Here is a 20,625-nt window from a genome sequence, read left to right as displayed (position 1 = left end):
TGTGTCCTTCATGTGTCCTTCATGTGTCCTTCATGTGTCCTTCATGTGTCCTTCATGTGTCCTTCATGTGTCCTTCATGTTTACTTATAGGGTTGCAAAGGGGCGGAAAGTTTCCAGTAAATTTCCGGAAACTTTCCAGAAACTTTCCATGGGAAGTTAAGCTCGGGAATATTGGGAATTTTGAAAAAAAAAAAAAAATTCCCAAATTAAACGCTGAGCAATAAAAACATCATTCAAAACTCTATTTTAAAGATGTATGGAACGTTGAGTTTCAACCCTCCACTGGTCATTCTTCCATCACATGCACAGATAACTCCCAGCATGCTTCACTCTACAGCAGGGCTACTGAGGCCTGCTGTAGAGTGAAGGACTAGTCAGGTAAGTTTCCATGATATTACTGGGAACATATATTAGCATGCTGATTGAGGATTGTTCATCTGTTCATCTAGACTATTTCCATTCATTTATCCATCAATTGTAAAATATGTTTACAGACGATTCCAATTGTTTGGCTAACTATTTATATCTCTGGCATTGCATTAGTGTTTTTTTACAATCTTTTTTCTCATCTTATTCTACAGAACAATGCCACGTGCACTCTCTCATGTGTGGAGACATTTCACCTCATCCAATGTAGAAGGAAAGGCTGTGTACATTTGCAAATACTGTGCAAAGACCTATGTTAAGAATGACACAACGATGCAGAAGCATATAGTCAAGTGCCCAAAGTTTCCTCAGGGCTCAAATCAGCCTATGACACAACAAAATGTTTATATTTATGTCTGTATATGACAAGGTAAATACAGTTAGTATAAATTACCCACAACATTTCCAGTTAATTCCCGTTAATTCCTGTATATTCCCGTTAATTCCCATGGAAAGTTTCCAACTTTGAATTTTCCCGGAATTTTGCAACCCTAGTCCTTCATGTGTCCTTCATGTGTCCTTCATGTGTCCTTCATGTGTCCTTCTGCGTCTCAGTCTCTCCTGCAGCGACGCTCACGTTGCTATTACAAGTAACTTTATCAGGAGTAAACGTAAAACACTGAGCACCTGTGAATTTGAATTATTGCCACTCGGAAAATATCAGCTCCTTCTAAAAAGATGCAGCCACTTGGGATCAGGAGAGAATTCAGTGTTCACCAGGTGAGCAACAAGCTGCTGAGACTGTGGAGCTGCAGTGAAGATAGAGTCTGAAGCTAGAAGAGAGGAGTGAGAAGCTTCACTGATCATCACACCAACAACACAACACAGTGAAGAGGCAGCAGGACAACACAGAGCGGTTCTCACACCTCGTCTGCAGCTTGATTCCTTCTTCATGTTTTAATTCATAAAGTCAACGACCCAAACTATTATTGTCTGTTAACAGAGATCTGACTTTTGGCATTTGTTCAGATCTTCAGATCTTTCAGCCGGGCGAAGCAAAAGCACGAAGCACAGAATGAAACCACTTCCATCATTATAATATCAACACAGCTCATGAAGTCCAACCCTTTGAAACATTAGCCTGTAGCAGGGACGTTAAACTAGGGTCACCGCCCCAACCAGACTACATGGTGTTTTTACAGAGGTCACCGTGACCTTTGACCTCTGAAATTTAATCGGTTCATCTTTGAGTCCGAGTGACAATTGGTCAAAATGCAAAGTAGAAAGCTATTTTTTGACCCGAACCTGCTCCGTGAGGTTTAGATCTTAAAATGTTGAAATGGAATCTGAGGTGTTTTTGATTTAAAAATCTTTCTTCAGCGATCTGGAGGAAGCAAAGTGAACAGCGACCAGTGGGAGAGTCGTCAGGAGCGTTGAGCTGCACAGGAAGTGACACGGGCTCGCCACCTTGTGACTGAGGTGTTTATGATTCATGAGAGCGTCCTGTCTGCGGTGGGAACATGAATGTGTGCAGTGTCTTTACCCTCTGTAGGATTACAGTGAGGTTTCATGTTTACTCCACTTAAACATGCATTCGTTCTATTCATATTTATTAGAAGGGCAACATTTATAGTAATGTGTGCAACCTTGTACCAAAGTACACATTTAATAATAAATTCATTATTATTAATTTACTGTATCATGCATGTAATATGTACAAATATATTGTGGTGTGTGTGTTTGATGTGTGTTACATTGGTTGTTTGTGTACATGTGTCTCCATGAGCGTGTGTGTCACACCTCTGGGAAACAAGCGTAACCGAGCATGAGCTCCTGTCCCTCACATCAGTGGAAACAAACCAATGGACACGAGTGCAGCTCCTCACTGCGTTTAATGGAATCCCAGTGAGACGCTGCCCCGACAACGACCTTTAACCTGCAGCTTCACTTTTCTACACAACGTCGCTCAACTGTTCTGAGATCAACAATTATCTGGTTGGTAGATCTTCAAGAGTAGCTCACAAGCCCATAAAGTGTGGGCACCCCTGATCTAGTTCCTTGTGTTCCAACATCCACAACAAACTGTCTTCATCTCTTGTGGAGACTGGACACAGTCATAGTTCAAAATAGATTCAATTTCACCGTCTGCGCAGAACATGCGTGAGAAACATCTGAAAATAAAACATCTTCTCTGACTCGTTATCTCGTGTAAATCCACCAAGAGCAAAACATAAGGATGTTGAAGACCCTCACTGATGAGATTGTTCATCCTTTGAATCACCAGGTCGCTGATGTGTGACTGGTTCTTACCTTCTCCATCTCTGCGCTCTTCCTCTTGCGTGCCGAGCGGGTGATCTTGACGGTGACGGCGCTCTCCTCCCCCTGGCGCCTCAGGGCCATGCGGTTGGGCTGCAAGGGGCTGAAGGAGATTTCCATCTCGGGCCGAGGGAAGCGGCTCGTCCGTCCGTTTTCTGTGGAGATCTCAGACGCATCGAGAACAGATGGGTAGCCAGCGGAGCCCTGAGAGAGAGAGAGAGAGAGAGAGAGAGAGAGAGAGAGAGAGAGAGAGATATCAGTCAATCAGGAAATAGATTTTAAGTACAGACGAAATTACCCAAATCCAATCACAATGTTTTGTTTTCGACATTTAAGTTAAATATGAAGATATAAAACACTATAGAAAATTCAAACCTTCAGACTCACACTCGTGTTGCATTTTGCTTCCTGAGTGAAAGTCTCACTGGTTCCGGTCTGAACTTACTTGGCTGCTCACGGACGCTCTGGTCCGTCCTTCTGACTCTCTGATGGTTTCCCTCTGGGGTTTCCCTGCCACGGTAGCAGGGCTCTCGCTGCTTTTGTCCTGTCATAGAAAGAACAGGAAATAGATGTTTGTGTAAATGATGAGAATAAAATCCATATATCATGTTGATAAATTGATTGTGTTGAGGCTGCACTCGTCTGCCAGAGGAACCTTAGAGTCTGTGTGTGGTTATTTCACACTGACGACAACATGAAACACAACACACATCACAATCCTGGGTTGTTCTGTGGAGTTCCTCCTGTTTGTATGTCCGTTAAATCCACAACACAAGGTCAGAACACACAATGTCAACATCCACAAGGAACCAAAGATCTAAACCTGACATGAAACATGACTTTAATCTGTGAACTCTGCGTCTCTTCGTATAGAAACAAAGTGAATCTTCTCTTCACACCGACCTGAGGGACCGAGGAGGCTCTAAGCTCCTCCTTCAGGCGCTGGATGTCGGCCTCCCTCTCACGCAGAGCCGCCTGCAGCTCTGCCACGCCCACACCACCGACGCCATCATGACCACCGACGCCATCACGACCACCGACGCCATCATGACCTCCGACACCATCACCAGCATCACACTGCAACAGGAAGTTCATGGGCTCTTGGGATTTGTTTTGTCAGGCACATTTCTCTCAACCTTCTATTTTATAGTTTCCACCAGGAAAAAGCTTTAAGATAGAGAAGTTGTAGCTTCTCCATCTTCTCGCTCCTCAGTATGTTCTGTGATCTCCTTCGTTACACTGACCTCTGGTGGCGGCTGTGGGGATTTGAGCCGTAGCTCTTGGATGAGTTTGTCTTTCTCTGCCTGACTGGAGAGAAGTTTCTGGAGCTGAACCTCCAAAGCTGCCACCAGAGTGTCTCTCTCCTTCCTCCATGTCTCCATGGTCTGGTCCTTCTCTGTCAGCTGGGACGACAGCGCCCCCTGGGGGAGAGAGAAGAGGGGGGGGGGGGGGGGTTAGTGCTAAGTAAAAAACTGAAAAAACACACCAGGCTCCAGTCCAGCACCTCGGAGGTCGCAATGATCATTAAAAACATCTAAAGAAGAGACATTTGCTGTTGTGATCATCTTCATGTTTGATTTACAAAACAGTGAATATCAGACGGGTCAGATAACAAAGATCTGAACACAGAGGAGACACTAAACATCTCGATGAGCCAGTTATGGAAAATTATTTGACTGGGAGTTAAAACCAGATTCTGGCTGACCAACTGACAAACTGTTATCAACTTCTCTACCAGAAGCTTCTGGACAAACTGTGATTGAACAGATCAAAGAGGATTCTTCATCCTGTGTCTGCAGTCGTCTGCTTTCCCTCAGCGGTTCTCCGTGTTCTCCATGGTTCTCACCATCTGGTTCTGCTGGCGGGCGTAACGTTCTCTGTCGTCGGCAAACTTCCTCATTTCCTGGTTCCTCTTGTCCTCGGCCTCTTTAGCTTGGCCAATCAGAGAGAGCTTCTCCTCCAGCCACTTCTTGCGGTCGGCCTGGTGTTTGTCTGTACACAGCTGTAAACAACAGTGTTGTTTCATTCATTTTCGAAGCATTTATTTAAACTTTGTGAATTAAAATCAATAAAAAGGATGGAGCTGATGTAAGAGCAGCTACAGATCTGACAACGCACAGCAGAGACGGACAAATACTGTAAATACTATTAACTGTCAAATATCCTGTTTGGTTTCCATCACTTTGTATTTCTGCGGAAACATCTCTGTTCCTTCGCTCTAACACAACATGTTTGTGTATATTTCCCATCATTACTTTAAGTTTGTCCTGAGCCTGTGCAGCTTCCTGTTTGGCCTGTTGGACGTCATGTGACGAGCTGTCGACCACAAAGTGGGCGTCGGCTCCACCGTCCTGTTGCAACAACATCGCCTTCAGTTTGTCCAATTCTGAAATGTGAAAAAAAAGTTGTTTCTTTACATTGCAAAGTAGAGTGTGAATATTTGAATTCTAAAGTTTTGTGAGGACAGATTAGTCGTCTTTGATTCAAAGCAGATGATGCCTCCACATAAATTATAAATCTAGAAATTTAAGGCAGTTTGTAGCTTATTATTTAATCTAAAATTTACAAAGAATCTGACTTTTTTTCAGTTTAATTTATAAGACGATTGCACTGGTACATTGTTTTTCACTTTCTCTCCCTGGTTATTCAGGCCCTGTGTCCTCTTACCGTCGGACAGTTCCTGGATGAGGTTCAGCTTCTGCTCCAGGACGTCTTCCATCTGCGCCTGAGTCTCCTCCTGCTCCGTCAGAGCCAGACGCATGTCCTCCATCACCCGCCCTTTGTCTTCAAGCTCTGCAGGTCAACAAAACACCCAGACAAGAACCAGTGAGTGGGTTCTCAGCTTTGAAATATATTACAAGATTGTTCTCATGAATATTTAAATATCACATGTATTTCCACATTCATAAAAAACATTGATCTGTTGCTCATGTTCGCACACACACACACACACACACACACACACACACACACACGCACACACACCTTTACAGGACTTCTGGTAGAGCGTCTGGTCAGACTTTGTGTCACATGACTGTTCCTGAAGAGAGACGAGATGGAGACGACATGAAAACATTAAAAAAACAGTGTGAAGACCAAATTAAATCCACTGGATCATTTCATGTCTCGGACAGAAGAGGGCGCTGTTAGATGTTGTTTTGCTGGTAGATGATCTGATAAATGTTTCACCAGTTTGAGCTGCTGGATGGTTCGGTCTCTGTTGGCCACATCAGACTGAAGCTGCTTCTTGGTTTTCTCCGTGTCCGTCAGCTTCTGTCTGGAAACCTTCACCTCTTCCCTCATCGCAGAAATCTTCAGGAAAAACCACAACAACGTTCAGTTGTAAGTAAAAGTTGAAACTACCTGACGTTTTTATCTATTTACTTATTTTATTTACAGTGAAATGGTTTTAGGATGAGATCAGTTTCATGTTTCTTCGTCTTTTTCAAAACTGAAATGATGTTTTCAATTTGGTGGCAAATTTTGACAGACAAAGGTTTGTGATCTGAATCTAAATATTTTAAAATAGATAAAGCTTGTTTTGAGTGAAAAGCCGAAGTGTCTCCACACTAAGATAAAGACAGAAAGTCCCAAGTCAGCAGCTCTTGTACATTAGTCTTCACAGAGAACACAGTAGTGAGCCCACCTCCTTCTGGACCTGCTGGACCTGCTTCTTGTAGTCAGCCAGCTTCTCCCTGAGCTCCGACACGTCCTCCTCTTTCCTCTGCAGCTCCAGGCCGAGGCTCTGCACCTTCGCTGAGTCCAGCTTCGCGTTTTCCTTCAGCCTGAGAAGGGACAAATATCAGCAATAAAGAAACATTCAAAATGAAACACGGTATTATGATCTCAACATATCATGAACTGAAGAGTTTTAGAAGAACCAGGCTCAGAAACTCTCCTCTCTGATCCAGTACAAATTAAAGAACAACTTGTAAAGTGTAGATGTAGCAGAAGATAAACCACCACCTGTCGATCTCGCCGCCTTTCTTCTCCAGATCCTGGTCCTTCTGAGCGATGGCCTCGTGAGCCACGGCCAGCAGCTCCCTGCGTCGCTCCGCCTCCCTGCGGCGAGCCTCCTGGACCGCCTGGATCTGCTCCTCCTCCCGCCGCTCCACTGCCTCCTGCAGGCTCTTCTGCAGGACGTTCACCTGAAGCTCCTTCTCCAGCAGCTTCTTCTGCAGCTCTGCAGACGCCCTCTTCTCCGTCTCCAGGTCCGTTTCAGTCTCAGTCTCTGAAGAGGCGAGCGGAGCTTTGGTTTCGGAGGCAGACGCTTTAGCTTCTTCTACGTTGGAAAGCTTTTCTCTCAGGGCTGCCACCTCTGTCTGGAGTTCAGAGTTTAACCTCTTGACCTCTTCTTCAGAGCAGGAGGAACCGGTGACCTTTGACCTAGCCTCTTCCAGTTCGGCCTTGAGCAGCTCTGCAGTTTTCCCCTGTTCGCTGAACTTTAGCCTCAGATCATCTAAGACTCTGTCAGAAGTTTCTTGTTGTTCACTCAGTTTGCATCTCAGCTCCTCCAGCTGTGTTTCTGAGGCCTGTCTTTGTTCGTCTACTTTTGCTCGGAGCTCGTGTCTGTCTTCTTTGGAGGAACGCTCTTGACATTCAAGCTTAGATCTCAGCTCATCCAGTGCCTGCTGTGACATCACTTCCTGCTCCTGAAGCTTCTTCCTCAGCTCTTCAACTTTGTGCTGTTGATGAAGCTTCTCGTTAAATTGCTCCAGCTGTTCCTTCACCTGTTGCAGCTCACGCTCTAACTCAAGTGTTTGAAGGCGCTTGTTCTCATTTTGCTCCTTCTCGTCAGCCAGGTTCCTCCTGAGCACCGACACCTCGTCTCTCAGCAGATCCCCGACGCTGCCGGGCGAAGCTGTGGAGGTCTCCAGCTGCAGCTTCAGGTTTCGAGCTTCCAGCGTCAGGACGTGGATCTGAGAAGTCTTCACCTGGAGCTGCTTCGAGTGTTCGTCCAGCTGGACTGACGCGTGATCTGCTCTCTCCCTCTCACTTGTCACCTGCAGTTATTTCAACAACAAAAAATGATATGTTTTGGTTTTGGCACAAACCAAAAAGTCAGAAAGCAGCCGGCTTCTGACGAGAAGATTCGGAGCATGAAGCATAAACAGTAAACTGAACTTATTCAACGGTTTCACAGTTGAAGTGAACGGAACGATCGGGATTCTATTCATAAGTAAACAAATGTGATCGTCAGCTTGTGCTCACACACGCTAGGAGAAGACCTCTTCTGTTATAATTATCTAGTTTCATTTAAGTCAAAAGGTTAAACATTAAGTTCTGTCTCACCTGACGCTGCACAGCTTCCACTTGGTCAGTCAGGTCCATGACTTCCTGTTGTTGGGCGTCAACCTGCTGCTGCCTCTTCTCTCTCTCCTCTTCCAGTCTGCTGGTCTTCATCCTCTCCGTCTCCAGAAGAGAGCGAGCCTCCTCTACGACGCTCTTCTCTTTACTGAGAGCAGCGAGCGCCTCCTTCACTTCTGCAAGCGCTGCTATGGCGTCCTCTTTGTCTTTACTCTCTCTTTCGAGGGATGCTATCGCCTCATCTTTGCCTAGCTTCAGCTCGCCAACTGAGGCAATGGCGTCCTCCCTTGCCTTCCTCTCCTCCTCTAAAGAAGCCAGAGCCTCCTCTTTGCCCAAAGTCTGGTACTCAAGAGCAGATACCACATCTTCTCTGCCCTTCTTCTCCTTCTCCAGGGCTGCCAGCGCCTCCTAGGTGTCAGGAGGAAAGAGGAATTAAACAGCATCGAATAGACTCAATTATTTGAGGAATGTCTGTTTTCAGGCACACAGTGAACTTTTTCAAGGTAACGTCTTTTGACCTCAAGCGGCAATAAGTACAATAAAGAAAGATGTAAGGATGAACTTCCTAGCTCGGACAGAAAAGTGGATGTAGTATTTTCTTTGTTAACTTCTTGTTCAGACTTGGGAGAGGAATCGAAACACAGAGAACTGATTTACATACGTTTCTTTTGGAGATAAGCAAACATACTTTCAGATCTTTGTAGAGTAAATAAGTGGCTAACGGGTCTGACAGTTTTCAGGTCATACACAGTTCAGACCCTAAAACAGTTCAGGTCCTGAAGTATGTGGGCAGTTTGTATATGTATGTAGATACAGGTCATAAAATCATCATCATCTTTAGAGTGACTGTCCTGGTCACGTCCACGGTTCTTACCTGCAGCTGCTCTCTCTCAGGTGAACTCTCAGGTGAACTCTCCTTCTCCAGCGTGGAGGAGCGGCCTCGGGAACGCCTCTCTGCTGCCCTCTGCAGATCTTCCACCTGCTTCTCCAGCCGGGAAACTTCTGACGACTTCTCCTGGAGCTGAGAGAGAAGCGTCATTGTCGCCTCGTCCTCTTCGTTGCTTTCGCCTTGAAAATGAATGAATACAACAGGAAGTAAGAAGCAGTGACATGTTGGTTTCCAGCTGACAAAAAACAGAAACTCAAGCTGCTATAAATCACTTTAAAAATACCTTTTACAGTCAAAGAGACGTCTTGCAACACTGATCCAGTTATGGACCTTTCTAATGTAAAATATGACATCTGTATATTCAATGTGCTGTTTTCTGGTGGTTATGTCTGAAAACATGGAGAGAAACTGATGGACTCATCTTCACCTTTGTGTTTATGAGCTTCCTGCTCTTGGACTTTCTTCTGGTGCTCGTGCAGCTCCTGCACGGCTCCTGATTCCCCGGAGCCCAGACTCTGACCTGCTGTCAGGTCGGAGGAGTCTAGAGATTTGTCCTGCAGGAGGAAGGAAACGTCAGGGAGATGAACGAACATGTTGCAAGTACTGAACTCACAGTGACCTGAGAAGTGACGGACAGATTCCGTCTCGGCTAATAATGTATCTGTCAAAAAGACATCGAATGAGCTGTATTCTGCAAAGATGAAGTATTAGAAAACTTGCAGCTCCCTTTGATCTCAGGGCAAATTAATTTACTCCAACAGGCTTAGTTATTACTTCAGTGACCGGCTGTAGACAGAGGGGCAAGAAAAAGTGAAACTCAAAGGTTAACACAGATGTTTCTCTGAGATATTAACCATCTTCACTGTCATTCAGCTTCAGCTTAATAATATGTAACGTTTTGTTTTGATCATTAGAGCTTTATCCTCTAAAATGCGTCTTCACATTAATGTTTCAGACAGGACCTGCAGGTAAACTGGAGAACTGGCTGCTGAGTTTACTGGCGTCTTGCTTCTCACACATGCACAACACAGCGGGAGCTTCTCTGTACGGACATTACACTCTGAGGTCAGGCAGAGAAAGTCACTCGGACATCTGCATCCACACATGTACGTCCTCCGGAGAAAACACAAAGGTTCTGCGGAGTTCAGTTCCTGTCTGGAAGCAGCTTTACTGACTGGTCTGAGAAGGAAGAGAGAGAGTGTCATACCATGTCTTCTGCCTCCTGACCGGTTCCAGCTTTGGTCATCTTGTCAACGAGGTTCTTAAAGATCTCCAGCCTCCGGTCTGCTCGCTCCTCCAAGATTTCTCTCTCCCTCACCAAGCGCTCACTGCACGAGAAATCACACACAGACACACACTTCTATTAGTCAAGTATCTAGAGTTCATTAGTGAGCATTTTGATCTGTTTCCTCCAGAGACTGTTTTGAGCGAAGCGGAGTCACATCATTTTCACCGTTATATCACAAAGATTCACAAAAGTCAGTTTCTTCATCTGTTAGTTGTGTTGTTATGTGACTTGAGTAAGAACCAGGTTTAAACATCCCTGAGATCCTTCAACTGAAATATACAAATACATTACGAAACCCAAACAATGATGAACTGGTAAAGAAGTTGTGTACAAAGGCAAAATATATCCTAGAACTCATGAGTTAAAGGGAGATCACATTAACTTCACGTCTCCCTGATTCTCTGTAATTTCATGTTCATCGTTTTATCAATAAAAGTGAAACAGCCGGAATATCTTTAAAAACGTCCTCACTTGAAGTCGATCTGCATCTCTGAGAAAAGGTCAGAGAACTCTCTGCTGATTTCCTCTCTCACTCGCGCCTCGGTGAGGAAACCCGCCGCTCGCTCCTGCTTCAGCTCAATCTGCAGCTGCCTCAGCAGCGCCACCTGCTGCTGAAGAGCAGAACACAAAAAACAGGAGACATTTTAGCAAATATATCCAATACATGTCCTGTGAAAGAAAATTGAATAATTACACATGAAAAGGCAGAAAGCTGAGAGCAAAATACTTTGTGAAATGAAGACGGAACACAGATGATCTCAGAAAATGAACAGAGACCAAATCACGTTTTCAGAACTTATCAGAATCAGAAATAGTTGTGTTTGTTACAATAGCTCCATGCAAGATTAGAAATATAAGCATATAAAGATTTAAAAAATATATATATAAAACAAATATGAAATATGTACAATATGTGCGTTTATTAAAGTTGAAAATAAAGCACATTAATAAATGACAGTAAAAATAAAGTTACGAAAACTGTTATTATGAAAATATTGTAATTTATCAGATGTGAAATAATCTGACGCCCTGCTCACTCTGTGCTACAATACAAATAACTGCTGATTCCATTCATTGAAAATTTAACTTTACAAAATGAATGATTCAAACTTCTTTGTTAGACACATTAAAATGAATTCAAATTAAAATGTGAAGGGCCTGACCTGATGCGTCTGTTTGCTGGTGAGGATTTCACCATCGTCTCCATTCCCGGTCTGGTCCATAGTTTCCTCCATCAGGCTGTTTCCTTCCTCGTACTCTCCGTCCACTTCCTCCTGGACAAACACAGTAAGAGACACGATGAAGGTTTGAGGCCCGGGGCGCTGGAGGTCACCTGCAGCAGCTACAGGCTTCTCTCTCCTCATTTCACACTGTGTCCTATGAAGGTTTATCTGGGGAATCGTTAAAGCCAGGAAAGGAAGGATCCAAACTACAGCAGTAAAATAACAAACAGTAATGGTCCGCACCTTCACATCCTCCAGGCTCCTCTCCCAGTCGCTCAGAGAGCTCCTCCTACTGGGAGGAGTCTTCCTCTCGGCACCGCCGCCGCCGAAGGGCACGTCACAGGCCGACCTCTGCGGTTTAGAGGCAAGACGCCTTGTGGACAGGACTACAACCTGGAAACACATGATTAGGTTAATAAATAAATCTGATGATGTAGTGGTAGTTTGTTTTTTCATATAAAATAAAGGGACTTGAGAAGATGCACCTTCTGTGCCACGGCAGAGAACTTGAGGACGTTGAGGGTCTCGTCGTACATGGAGGCGCACGGGTTGATGTTGACTATCATGCAGACTTTTCCTTGGCCACAGAAGAAGCCCTGCAGGTAGTGGGTCAGCTTGCTCTCTCTGAAGGGAACATGCTGAAGCAGCCTGAGGGGGGGGGGAAAGGTTTGGTTCAGTTGTCTTTGATAGATTGTGCCGACGAAACACAACCAAAGTACCAAATAAATCACGTTTTTCATCCGAGATAAACAGAGAATCAGGTTTAGCGGAGCGATAGTAGAGCAGCAGAGTTTCATTGATGAAAACAACAATGAGGAAGAGTCATCTTCATCTTCAGGTTCCTGCTGATCCCGACTCAGTCTGTGAGACCTGTCAGTGGAGGAGGAGGAGGACGCTGGTCCTGGCAAGTTGGCCACTTTACTAATGTTGTTTTTTTATGTTCATCATGTTTATAGAATGATTTATAATGTTAGGAAGGGGTTTATTGTTTTTTCATATTTGAGTTTGAGAAATTACAGTTTTCTGCCAGCTCTTCAGAAAACCCTCATGTTTGCGAATGAGTTTTTATTCAGAGCTTTAGGGTCAAAGGGGTAATGTGTGTTAGCCTTATAAATAAAGTGATCTCAAGGAGCCGGTGTGCAGAGGCCGGACTTTGCTCCGTGTCTTCCACGACAGAGTCATAATCTCACTTGGCCTGCTGATTGTGCCTCAGAGCATTGATGCATTTCCCCAGGATGAGCAGAGACGTGTTGATGTTTCCAGCTTCTTTCAGACGCTCTCCTTTATTCTGAGTCTTGGCGCATCTCTCCGAGCCGGCGAGGTCACACAGACACAACCTGATGACAAATAAATGAATCTTCATGAACAACATGGTCCCTGGCAATAAACCTTCATGTTCAACATTTCGTGCTTCATTTCATTCTGCACACTTCCAGCCTTCATGTTAAATCTTAAGTTTTACTCACTCGCTGACTATGGGCACCGTCCCAATAGCGTCAACCCTCAAAATGCGAACTGTGAAAATACTGTGACTGTAGAGAGAGAGAAAACACACGTTTCATCAACTTTATATGAAAAGGGTGTAACCACAAACTTAAGAGTAAGTCTGACGGATTCACGGTTGGTCGATAAGAAGTCTTTCCCACAGACGGCTGCCTCGCTCCTCACCTCCGGCTGGACAGGTGGTTGAGTCGGGTGGAGGAGAAGCTCTGGTTCCTCTTCCCCAGCTTCATCACCGTGTACGCCTCTTCTGCACTGTTGACCTGAACCCAGCGCAGATCTACATACAAAGATATTTAATATTTTCTACACATCAGTATGGTTGCAAAGGGGCGGAAAGTTTCCGGTAAATTTCCGGAAACTTTCCAGAAACTTTCCACGGGAATATTAAGCTCGGGAATTTTGGGAATTTTGAAAAAAACAAAACTTTGCAAATTAAACGCTGAGCAACAAAAACATCATTCAAAACTCTATTTTAAAGATGTATGGAACGTTGAGTTTCAACCCTCCACTGTGCATTCTTCCATCACATGCACAGATAACTCCCAGCATGCTTCACTCTACAGCAGGGCTATTGAGGCCTGCTGTAGAGTGAAGGACTAGTCAGGTAAGTTTCCATGATATTACTGGGAAAATATATTATCATGCTGATTGAGGATTGTTCATCTGTTCATCTAGACTATTTCCATTCATTGATCCATCAATTGTAAAATATGTTTACAGACGATTCCAATTGTTTGGCTAACTATTTATATCTCTGGCATTGCATTAGTGTTTTTTTACAAACTTTTTTCTCATCTTATTCTACAGAACAATGCCACGTGCACTCTCTCATGTGTGGAGACATTTCACCTCATCCAATGTAGAAGGAAAGGCTGTGTACATTTGCAAATACTGTGCAAAGACCTATGTTAAGAATGACACAACGATGCAGAAGCATATAGTCAAGTGCCCAAAGTTTCCTCAGGGCTCAAATCAGACTATGACACAACAAAATGTTTATATTTATGTCTGTATATGACAAGGTAAATACAGTTAGTATAAATTACCCTCAACATTTCCAGTTAATTCCCGTATATTCCCGTTAATTCCCATGGAAAGTTTCCAACTTTGAAAATTCCCAGAATTTTGCAACCCTACACATCAGGCACACTAGCAGGAGTTAAAGAATTCTCCAAACTTTTACTAGCATCAGCCAACACTGCCACTGAGCAGCATGCAACAAGTGGAAAACCGGAATCCACCCGCCTGACGGTTTGATTAACATGTTCTGTGACATGTTCTCTTCAAAAAATGATTTATTAATAAGCAGCAGGTGTCACAGGAGCGAACCTGCCGCGTCTCATCAAACATCACATATGAATTCATTTCATTAAACCGGCTCGACGAACCTTTGACAAAGGCATTGCCCCCGACATCCTGTGACAGGCGCAGCACCGTCCTCCTCAGGGTCCCGCTGGAGACCACCTCCAGGAGGTCGTGAATGTTCTCATTGTAGATTTCACAGAAGGAAACCCACACAGAGAACTGAGCCTGCGTTTGCACATCCAGGCTGATTTTGTCCTCTGCAGCCACAGGCGTCCCGAGGATGGAGGCACCTGCAGAGAAAGGTCATCAGTAACGGCAGCAACACACAACCTCATTTGTATCATCGATATTGGTTTTAATTGTACATTTATTACCACATTTATAATAAAAAAAAACTGTATTTATGTTGGATATGGTTCCTAATGGCACCGGGTGTTTCCAACCATCTCGTCGGGACGGCTGTGGTCCAGCACTACATTCTAAAGATATCTTTTTGAGACCCTTAAGGATGAAGTCACACTTCACACATAGATCAAACAAACACATCTACCTTCAGTGAGCGTCTTGTCGGTCGAGTTCAGCAGGCTGGCATTGCTCCGGTCACTCTAAACGACAAAGAGCAAACAGCAGGTTTATTTAACGAACAATTCCTGAGTCAATGTCAGCGCTGGTAAGAGTCACAAGTAAGATGATGCAAGGAAGGAAACACGAGTGTGAACAGGAAGGTTCTCCTCAGCTGCAGCTTTGAAGTTTTAACAGTTTATGTAACAGTGAGAGTGAAGTTCACTTTTACTTCTCTGACCTGAAGCTAAGGACGAGCAAAACCTTAAGAGGCCTAATAAGAGAATAGAGTGACAACTATAACTGATCTTTTAAAGATGAGTCGTCAGATGAAATGTAGTTTTAAAAACTGAGGCGGCAATGACGGGACGAGGAGAACATGGTCGTTCACGGCCGGCCGCTGGACAGACTTTCACCTGTGGACACGAGACAGTATTTGAGCCGCGGACAAAGGATGGACCACGTGTCTCTTTATCCCCTTGTACAGAAGTAAAATACTAACTCGATACTAACGCTGCTAACCTGTGGTGATGACATCATTTAGATTCAGAGTCTGTGCAGCAGTAATCGTGACGTGGAGCCATGGTAATAAAGTTCTGCTTTTACACGATTTCGACCAATCAGGAGTAGGGACGGGAATCAGCAGGGACCTCCCCATACGATACTATCACGATACTTAGGTGGCGATACGATATGTATTGCGATTCGATATTACGATTTCCTGGGATTTCTTCTTTTTTTTTTTTTTTTAAATACTGGACCATGGAAAAATGTTGAATCAAACCTTCAAATACAACACAGTCAAATTCACTTATAGCTTTACAAGTTTTATTTCAAATATTAACATTAACTTAACGACTGCCGGGCAGCCAATAGAGAAAATAAATAAAAATGTTCCCTATTATTGTATAGCCCCTGTCAACTGCACACAAACTGACAGATTAAGAAATGTAAGCCACTTAGGCTACTTTTAAACAATAAATACAAGGTAAATTAAATAGAATGAATAAAAGTTTACTTAAAATATAAACTTTGAAAGTAGTGCTATTGTTGTTTGCATGTAGGCGATACAAAGCTAGTGCTTGGGTATGTTTAGATTCTTGTGCAAAAACAAGAACTGGTCAACTTGCTCTGGGATGATGTTGCCCCAGAAATCGATTTGGGAGGCAGCATATCGATTTAAAATCGTCATTCACAAGAATCGCGATTTGTAACTGAATCATTTTTTTCCCCCATCCCTAATCAGGAGTCAGTCTCAGCTGTCAATCATGATATCTCAGCCGTTTTTATATCATCAAATAATTAATTCAAACCAAAGTTATCAGAAACACTTGAGCAAACATCTGTGAGATGTCTACTTCGATTTTTTTGATCAAGAGCATTTGTATTCACAATTGTGAGCTGGCATGTCGTCCGTCTGTGTTTACAGTGTGTGTTAGAGCCAGTTGGTTTCAAGCAGCCTCTTGTCAAACAGGTGAATGGAGTAGTTACTTCTTTCAGCTGCCTGAAGAGGTTCCTCTTGAACATGGCCTCCTCCGCCTGCTGCTCTGTGCTGAGTCCTGTGAAACCTCTGCAGTGATGAGGTTTGATGGTCGTCCCGGCGAAAACCTGCTTGTCGATGCTACTGAACATGACGTTCAGAGACCTGGGCAGGATCCCTGCATCAGTATCTGGACCTGGAGGGACAAGAGCATGTGGTCATGTTATCTTCCTCCTCCTCCTCCTCTTCATCATTAAATCTAAGAAACTGAATCCAGCTTAGTGCTTTAAAGAAGCTGCAGATCTAAAGATCACTTTCTCCTGAGAGCGACAACTTCTCAAAGAAGCATAAAAAGCACAAATACATTTAAATTACAGCTGGTCAGAGGTCAGCTGAGTCTGTCATGTGTCTTGTGAAAGCCCCTGAGTGCTCAGGTGTCAGGATGCATTCAGGTGCGTTCAGACTTGAACGTAGCACTGACCACTCAGGACAGAGGTTAACACCAGGTCTGAACAGGGTGTAACTGATCCAGGGACAGACCTAAGAAGGTGAAGGTCTTCCCAGCGTTGGTGACTCCGTAAGTGAACACCAGCGAGTTTTCTCCTTCAAGAACATTTTTCACCAAGGTCTTCACTGAGCCTTCAAACAGCTCTCTCTGCGTCGTCTCAGGAGCGTACACCTGAGGAAGGAAACCAGAACAGAAATAATGACTGGAGACTTTCAAGTGTCTGTAGTGGAAGAAGAAGAATCAGAACAAGTCTGTGGAAGAAGATAATCTGCCTGTGGCTTCCTAGTCTGCCCGAGGAACCGACCTGAGAGAACTGGAAGCGTTGTCCAGTCTGTGGCAGGGATTTGTCTACGCTCGCCGAGAGCGACAGGCATGGAGGCTTCAGCAGGACCGCGTCAGGAGACTCGATGGAAACACAATCCTGTAAGAAAACAGCTGATGTTGGTTTGCAGAACAGATCAACTAAAAAACAACTATTCCACAGAATCAAGTCCCTGCACACGAGAGCCTGTTTCTCTGTTTTACCAGCGGCTCTCCGCTGCTTCTCTCTGCTGAGGTGAAGGGTCGGATTCGGAGGAAGACCTGGAGGTGCTCTCTCTCCTCCATGCTGGAATGCTGCAGGAAAAGCATAGGACATATTTTTTGGCTTTAGATTGAAGCTCACATCTGGATTAGTCACCAACGTGTCAGACAGGGTTCATACACATTTTGAACAATGGATTTCCATGACTTTTCCATGACTTTTCAATAACTTTTAACCAAATTTCCATGACCAAACATTTTGTGAAATCTCAGTGTATACACGAAAAAGTGACAAAATGTAGTTTTCAAACTAACAATGAGAATTCCAAGTCATACAGTATACCTTAAACGACACAAACCCAAGTATTCCTGCCTATATTTTGAGCGTATTTCTTTAAAAGCATATGAATTATTTAAAACTCAGCGTAAATGAACTAGGGATGGGCATTCGATTAAATTGTCTTAATCGGTCATCTATTAATTATGCCCATCCCTAAAATGAACGACATGAAAATGTGAATATAACAAATTTCCATGACTTTTCCAAATTTTTTGGGAGATTATTTTTTTCCAGGACTTTTCCAGGCCTGGAAAAACACATTTTAAAATTCCATGACTTTTCCAGGTTTTACATGACCGTACGAACCCTGGTCAGAGGTTCAGAGACATAGTGAAAACAAGATGAAGATATTACAACAAACAGTCAAAGAGCAAGAAGGTCACATGACAGGCGTTGGTCGCCTGAGCCTACAGAGGGCGCTGTTCTATCAGGGTCCGCTTCTACCTGCGTGCAGTCACTAACACGAGGTGAGAACATATCGTGACATCCAAAGACACAATGCTGGAGAGAAGCAGGTAACGATTGCATCATACTATGAACAGGAGCTGACATTCAGTACAAACAAGCCTCAGGGCTGGATGCAAGATTGAGGTCATCATTCTGATTAATCAAGGAATTAGATTTACCATCAATATAATTATTGTAGATAAACATTATCTTGCACATTTTATCTCAACAAATCCTTTTCTGATGGAGACCTCTATGATGCATGTGAGCATTCACTGTGGATCTGCTCAACGTTAAGATATGTGGTTACACCTCATTGCAACGAGTCAGACACACGAGCAATGTGTTTCAACATCTTTACAGTCCAGGTCATTCAGAGGGAGAACTCTTTCCCAGGTGTGTTAGCCTGTGGAGGCGTTCAGTTCACTGCAGCTGCGGACATCAACTGAACTCATGTTCCAGAAATGTTCTGGACAGGCTGTGTGTGAACATGCAAGAGTCAGTTGCTCTGGACATTTAGTGGAGCTTTTCCTGCAGCCTCCTATTAAGATCTCTGTAAACAACACTGATCTTTCCAAAGCAGAGTTTATACGTCCTGTCCCGCCTCCTGCTGCTCTATAGGCTCCGCCCCTCGCCTGGTGCTCCCACATGTTCCTGTTTGAACGAGTCGGACCCGACAACCTGCTGCTAATTATGCATAAAACTTAATTTGTTATATTTTGAGTTAAATCTGTGATACGTGAGTGAGTTGAATGTATTAACTCGTCCATCAACGTTTTCTTTTCCTTCACTTTCTGTTTTCATTGTACCTGTGAGTGTGGTAAAGTGCTGAGTCGTGCTGAGTCGTCGGCCTGGAGCTGCTCTCTTCTCTCGGCCTTGTGGTTCACGCTTGGTTCCATCATCCTGCAACAAAGAGGAGATTCAAAACTCAAAATCCACCATCAATCTGACGATAGAACAATTAATCCTGAGCCTTGTATAGATATTACAATCTGAATGACTTTAACCAAGCATTTCAGCCAAATGATTATTTTTAATAATGTTTGTATATTCTGTCTTTGCTTGCGAAAATGTATGAATCCCCAAATCAATGTGGAAACGTTGACAAATTAAATATATAGATAATACAGTGGCACCTTCAGGGCGATAATCTGCCATCTAATAAATAAAGTGTGTAATGGAGTCATTAGTCATTTAAGTTAAAAATCCAGTTAAAATGACATTAGACCAAATGTGCACAGACAATAAAAAGATCAATAAAATGTACTGATTCATGTAAAACTAGGTCGATAAACAGATTATATTTTTATATTTCTATAAAACAGAGAATACTTTAGTGATCCCCTTGAGGATAATTTGAGTATTACAGCAGCACAAGTGCAGACACATCTAAATAGATTAGAACAGAAATAGAACCAAATATAACTTTACAGGAACAATTAAGTAAATCCCAACAGTGCACTAACTGAAGGCAGCACATGAACTGGTGGAGGAAACCATCTCAGAGGGGGAGGATGATTAAAGTAATATTCATATGTATATGGTTCAGACTAGTATGTTAAATATATATGAATTATGCGCACATTACTAATCTTACTTCTGTTATTTGTAGTATTATTAATACTGTTAATCAAATGGAAAATTAGAAAGGCAACGATACAATAGTTCAATAGTTCATACATATACTAAAATGTATAATACCAAACAATGGATATTATGTATACGTTTGTGTGCATATTTCAGTCAGAGCAATAAATCATGTTCATTAATTCCACATATGAAAAAAGGAGGCTGGACAAAAAAATATACAAATCATTCCAATCCTCTTATAGTTTTTACAACATATTGCACAATTATTTTCCCAAATCAAATATACTTTATTGTCCCGATGGGGGAAATGATCTCGGGCAAAGAGATACAGCAGCTGCAGAACATATATTGCACAAACAATATTTGTCAACTTCTCATTTTCATATTTTATATTGTCTGCTGCGTTTGTAAACAAAACGCAAATTCTTTATATCTGTTAACTAACTTGGCATAAAGGCCGATCAGTGATCCTGACTCTAGAACCAGATGATGATCCACAGGTTGCTCCAGGTTCCATCAGCTGATCCGGATCCGGCCAAGCCCCCTGGACCCCGGAGCTGGTTCCAGACTCTGAGAACCTGGACCTGGTTCCAGACTCTGAGAACCTGGACCTGGACGTTTGTGTAGCGACGGCGAAATAAGTAATTAACGTGCAGGCCGAAGATTAATCGTGAATAACGTGAAACCCGGAGAGCTACACGTTCTGAGCTCAAGCGAACTACTGGAAGCTAACTGCTGGAAGCGAACTGCTGGAAGCTAACTGCTGGATGCTAACTGCTGGAAGCTAACTGCTGGATGCTAACCAGTTAGTTTATCACCGACAGCTGCTGTCAACAGTTGTTCATTAGCCAAGCTAACGCTAAGCAGCTAGCTAGCCACTGTCCACAGGTTCTTGGACACATGGAGGAGACAGAACAGCGAGCCTCACCTGACAGTGGGACCCGGGACATGAGCTCCGGAGACGGACACACTTTCTGCAG

The 20,625-nt window shown here is 43.5% G+C and overlaps 1 protein-coding gene across 1 annotated transcript in view; it reads right to left on the bottom strand.

Annotated features, from left to right (window-relative positions):
* Positions 1–20,625, bottom strand: part of LOC133020647 (kinesin-like protein KIF20B) — a 32,501-nt gene extending 11,876 nt beyond the window's left edge. The window contains exons 1-30 of the mRNA XM_061087288.1: positions 20,574–20,625; positions 18,865–18,958; positions 17,272–17,361; positions 17,051–17,167; positions 16,779–16,917; positions 16,250–16,434; positions 14,748–14,802; positions 14,281–14,487; positions 13,058–13,169; positions 12,856–12,921; positions 12,580–12,726; positions 11,875–12,037; positions 11,633–11,782; positions 11,330–11,440; positions 10,638–10,777; positions 10,086–10,206; positions 9,306–9,432; positions 8,864–9,057; positions 7,975–8,397; positions 6,649–7,685; positions 6,329–6,467; positions 5,872–5,994; positions 5,668–5,722; positions 5,350–5,475; positions 4,938–5,068; positions 4,529–4,684; positions 3,927–4,103; positions 3,586–3,759; positions 3,128–3,226; positions 2,677–2,886 (exon numbers count right to left, since the gene is read on the bottom strand). Of these exons, the coding sequence (XP_060943271.1) occupies positions 2,677–2,886; positions 3,128–3,226; positions 3,586–3,759; positions 3,927–4,103; positions 4,529–4,684; positions 4,938–5,068; positions 5,350–5,475; positions 5,668–5,722; positions 5,872–5,994; positions 6,329–6,467; positions 6,649–7,685; positions 7,975–8,397; positions 8,864–9,057; positions 9,306–9,432; positions 10,086–10,206; positions 10,638–10,777; positions 11,330–11,440; positions 11,633–11,782; positions 11,875–12,037; positions 12,580–12,726; positions 12,856–12,921; positions 13,058–13,169; positions 14,281–14,487; positions 14,748–14,802; positions 16,250–16,434; positions 16,779–16,917; positions 17,051–17,167; positions 17,272–17,361; positions 18,865–18,957 (5,067 nt within the window). The 5' untranslated portion in view covers position 18,958; positions 20,574–20,625. The remainder of the gene's footprint in view (positions 1–2,676; positions 2,887–3,127; positions 3,227–3,585; positions 3,760–3,926; positions 4,104–4,528; positions 4,685–4,937; positions 5,069–5,349; positions 5,476–5,667; positions 5,723–5,871; positions 5,995–6,328; positions 6,468–6,648; positions 7,686–7,974; positions 8,398–8,863; positions 9,058–9,305; positions 9,433–10,085; positions 10,207–10,637; positions 10,778–11,329; positions 11,441–11,632; positions 11,783–11,874; positions 12,038–12,579; positions 12,727–12,855; positions 12,922–13,057; positions 13,170–14,280; positions 14,488–14,747; positions 14,803–16,249; positions 16,435–16,778; positions 16,918–17,050; positions 17,168–17,271; positions 17,362–18,864; positions 18,959–20,573) is intronic.

This window comes from Limanda limanda, chromosome 15 (genome assembly GCF_963576545.1).
Source record: "Limanda limanda chromosome 15, fLimLim1.1, whole genome shotgun sequence".
In the NCBI taxonomy this organism is placed as follows: domain Eukaryota; kingdom Metazoa; phylum Chordata; class Actinopteri; order Pleuronectiformes; family Pleuronectidae; genus Limanda; species Limanda limanda.
Note: the sequence above shows the minus strand (reverse complement) of the source record. Positions and strands in the feature narration are given on the sequence as shown.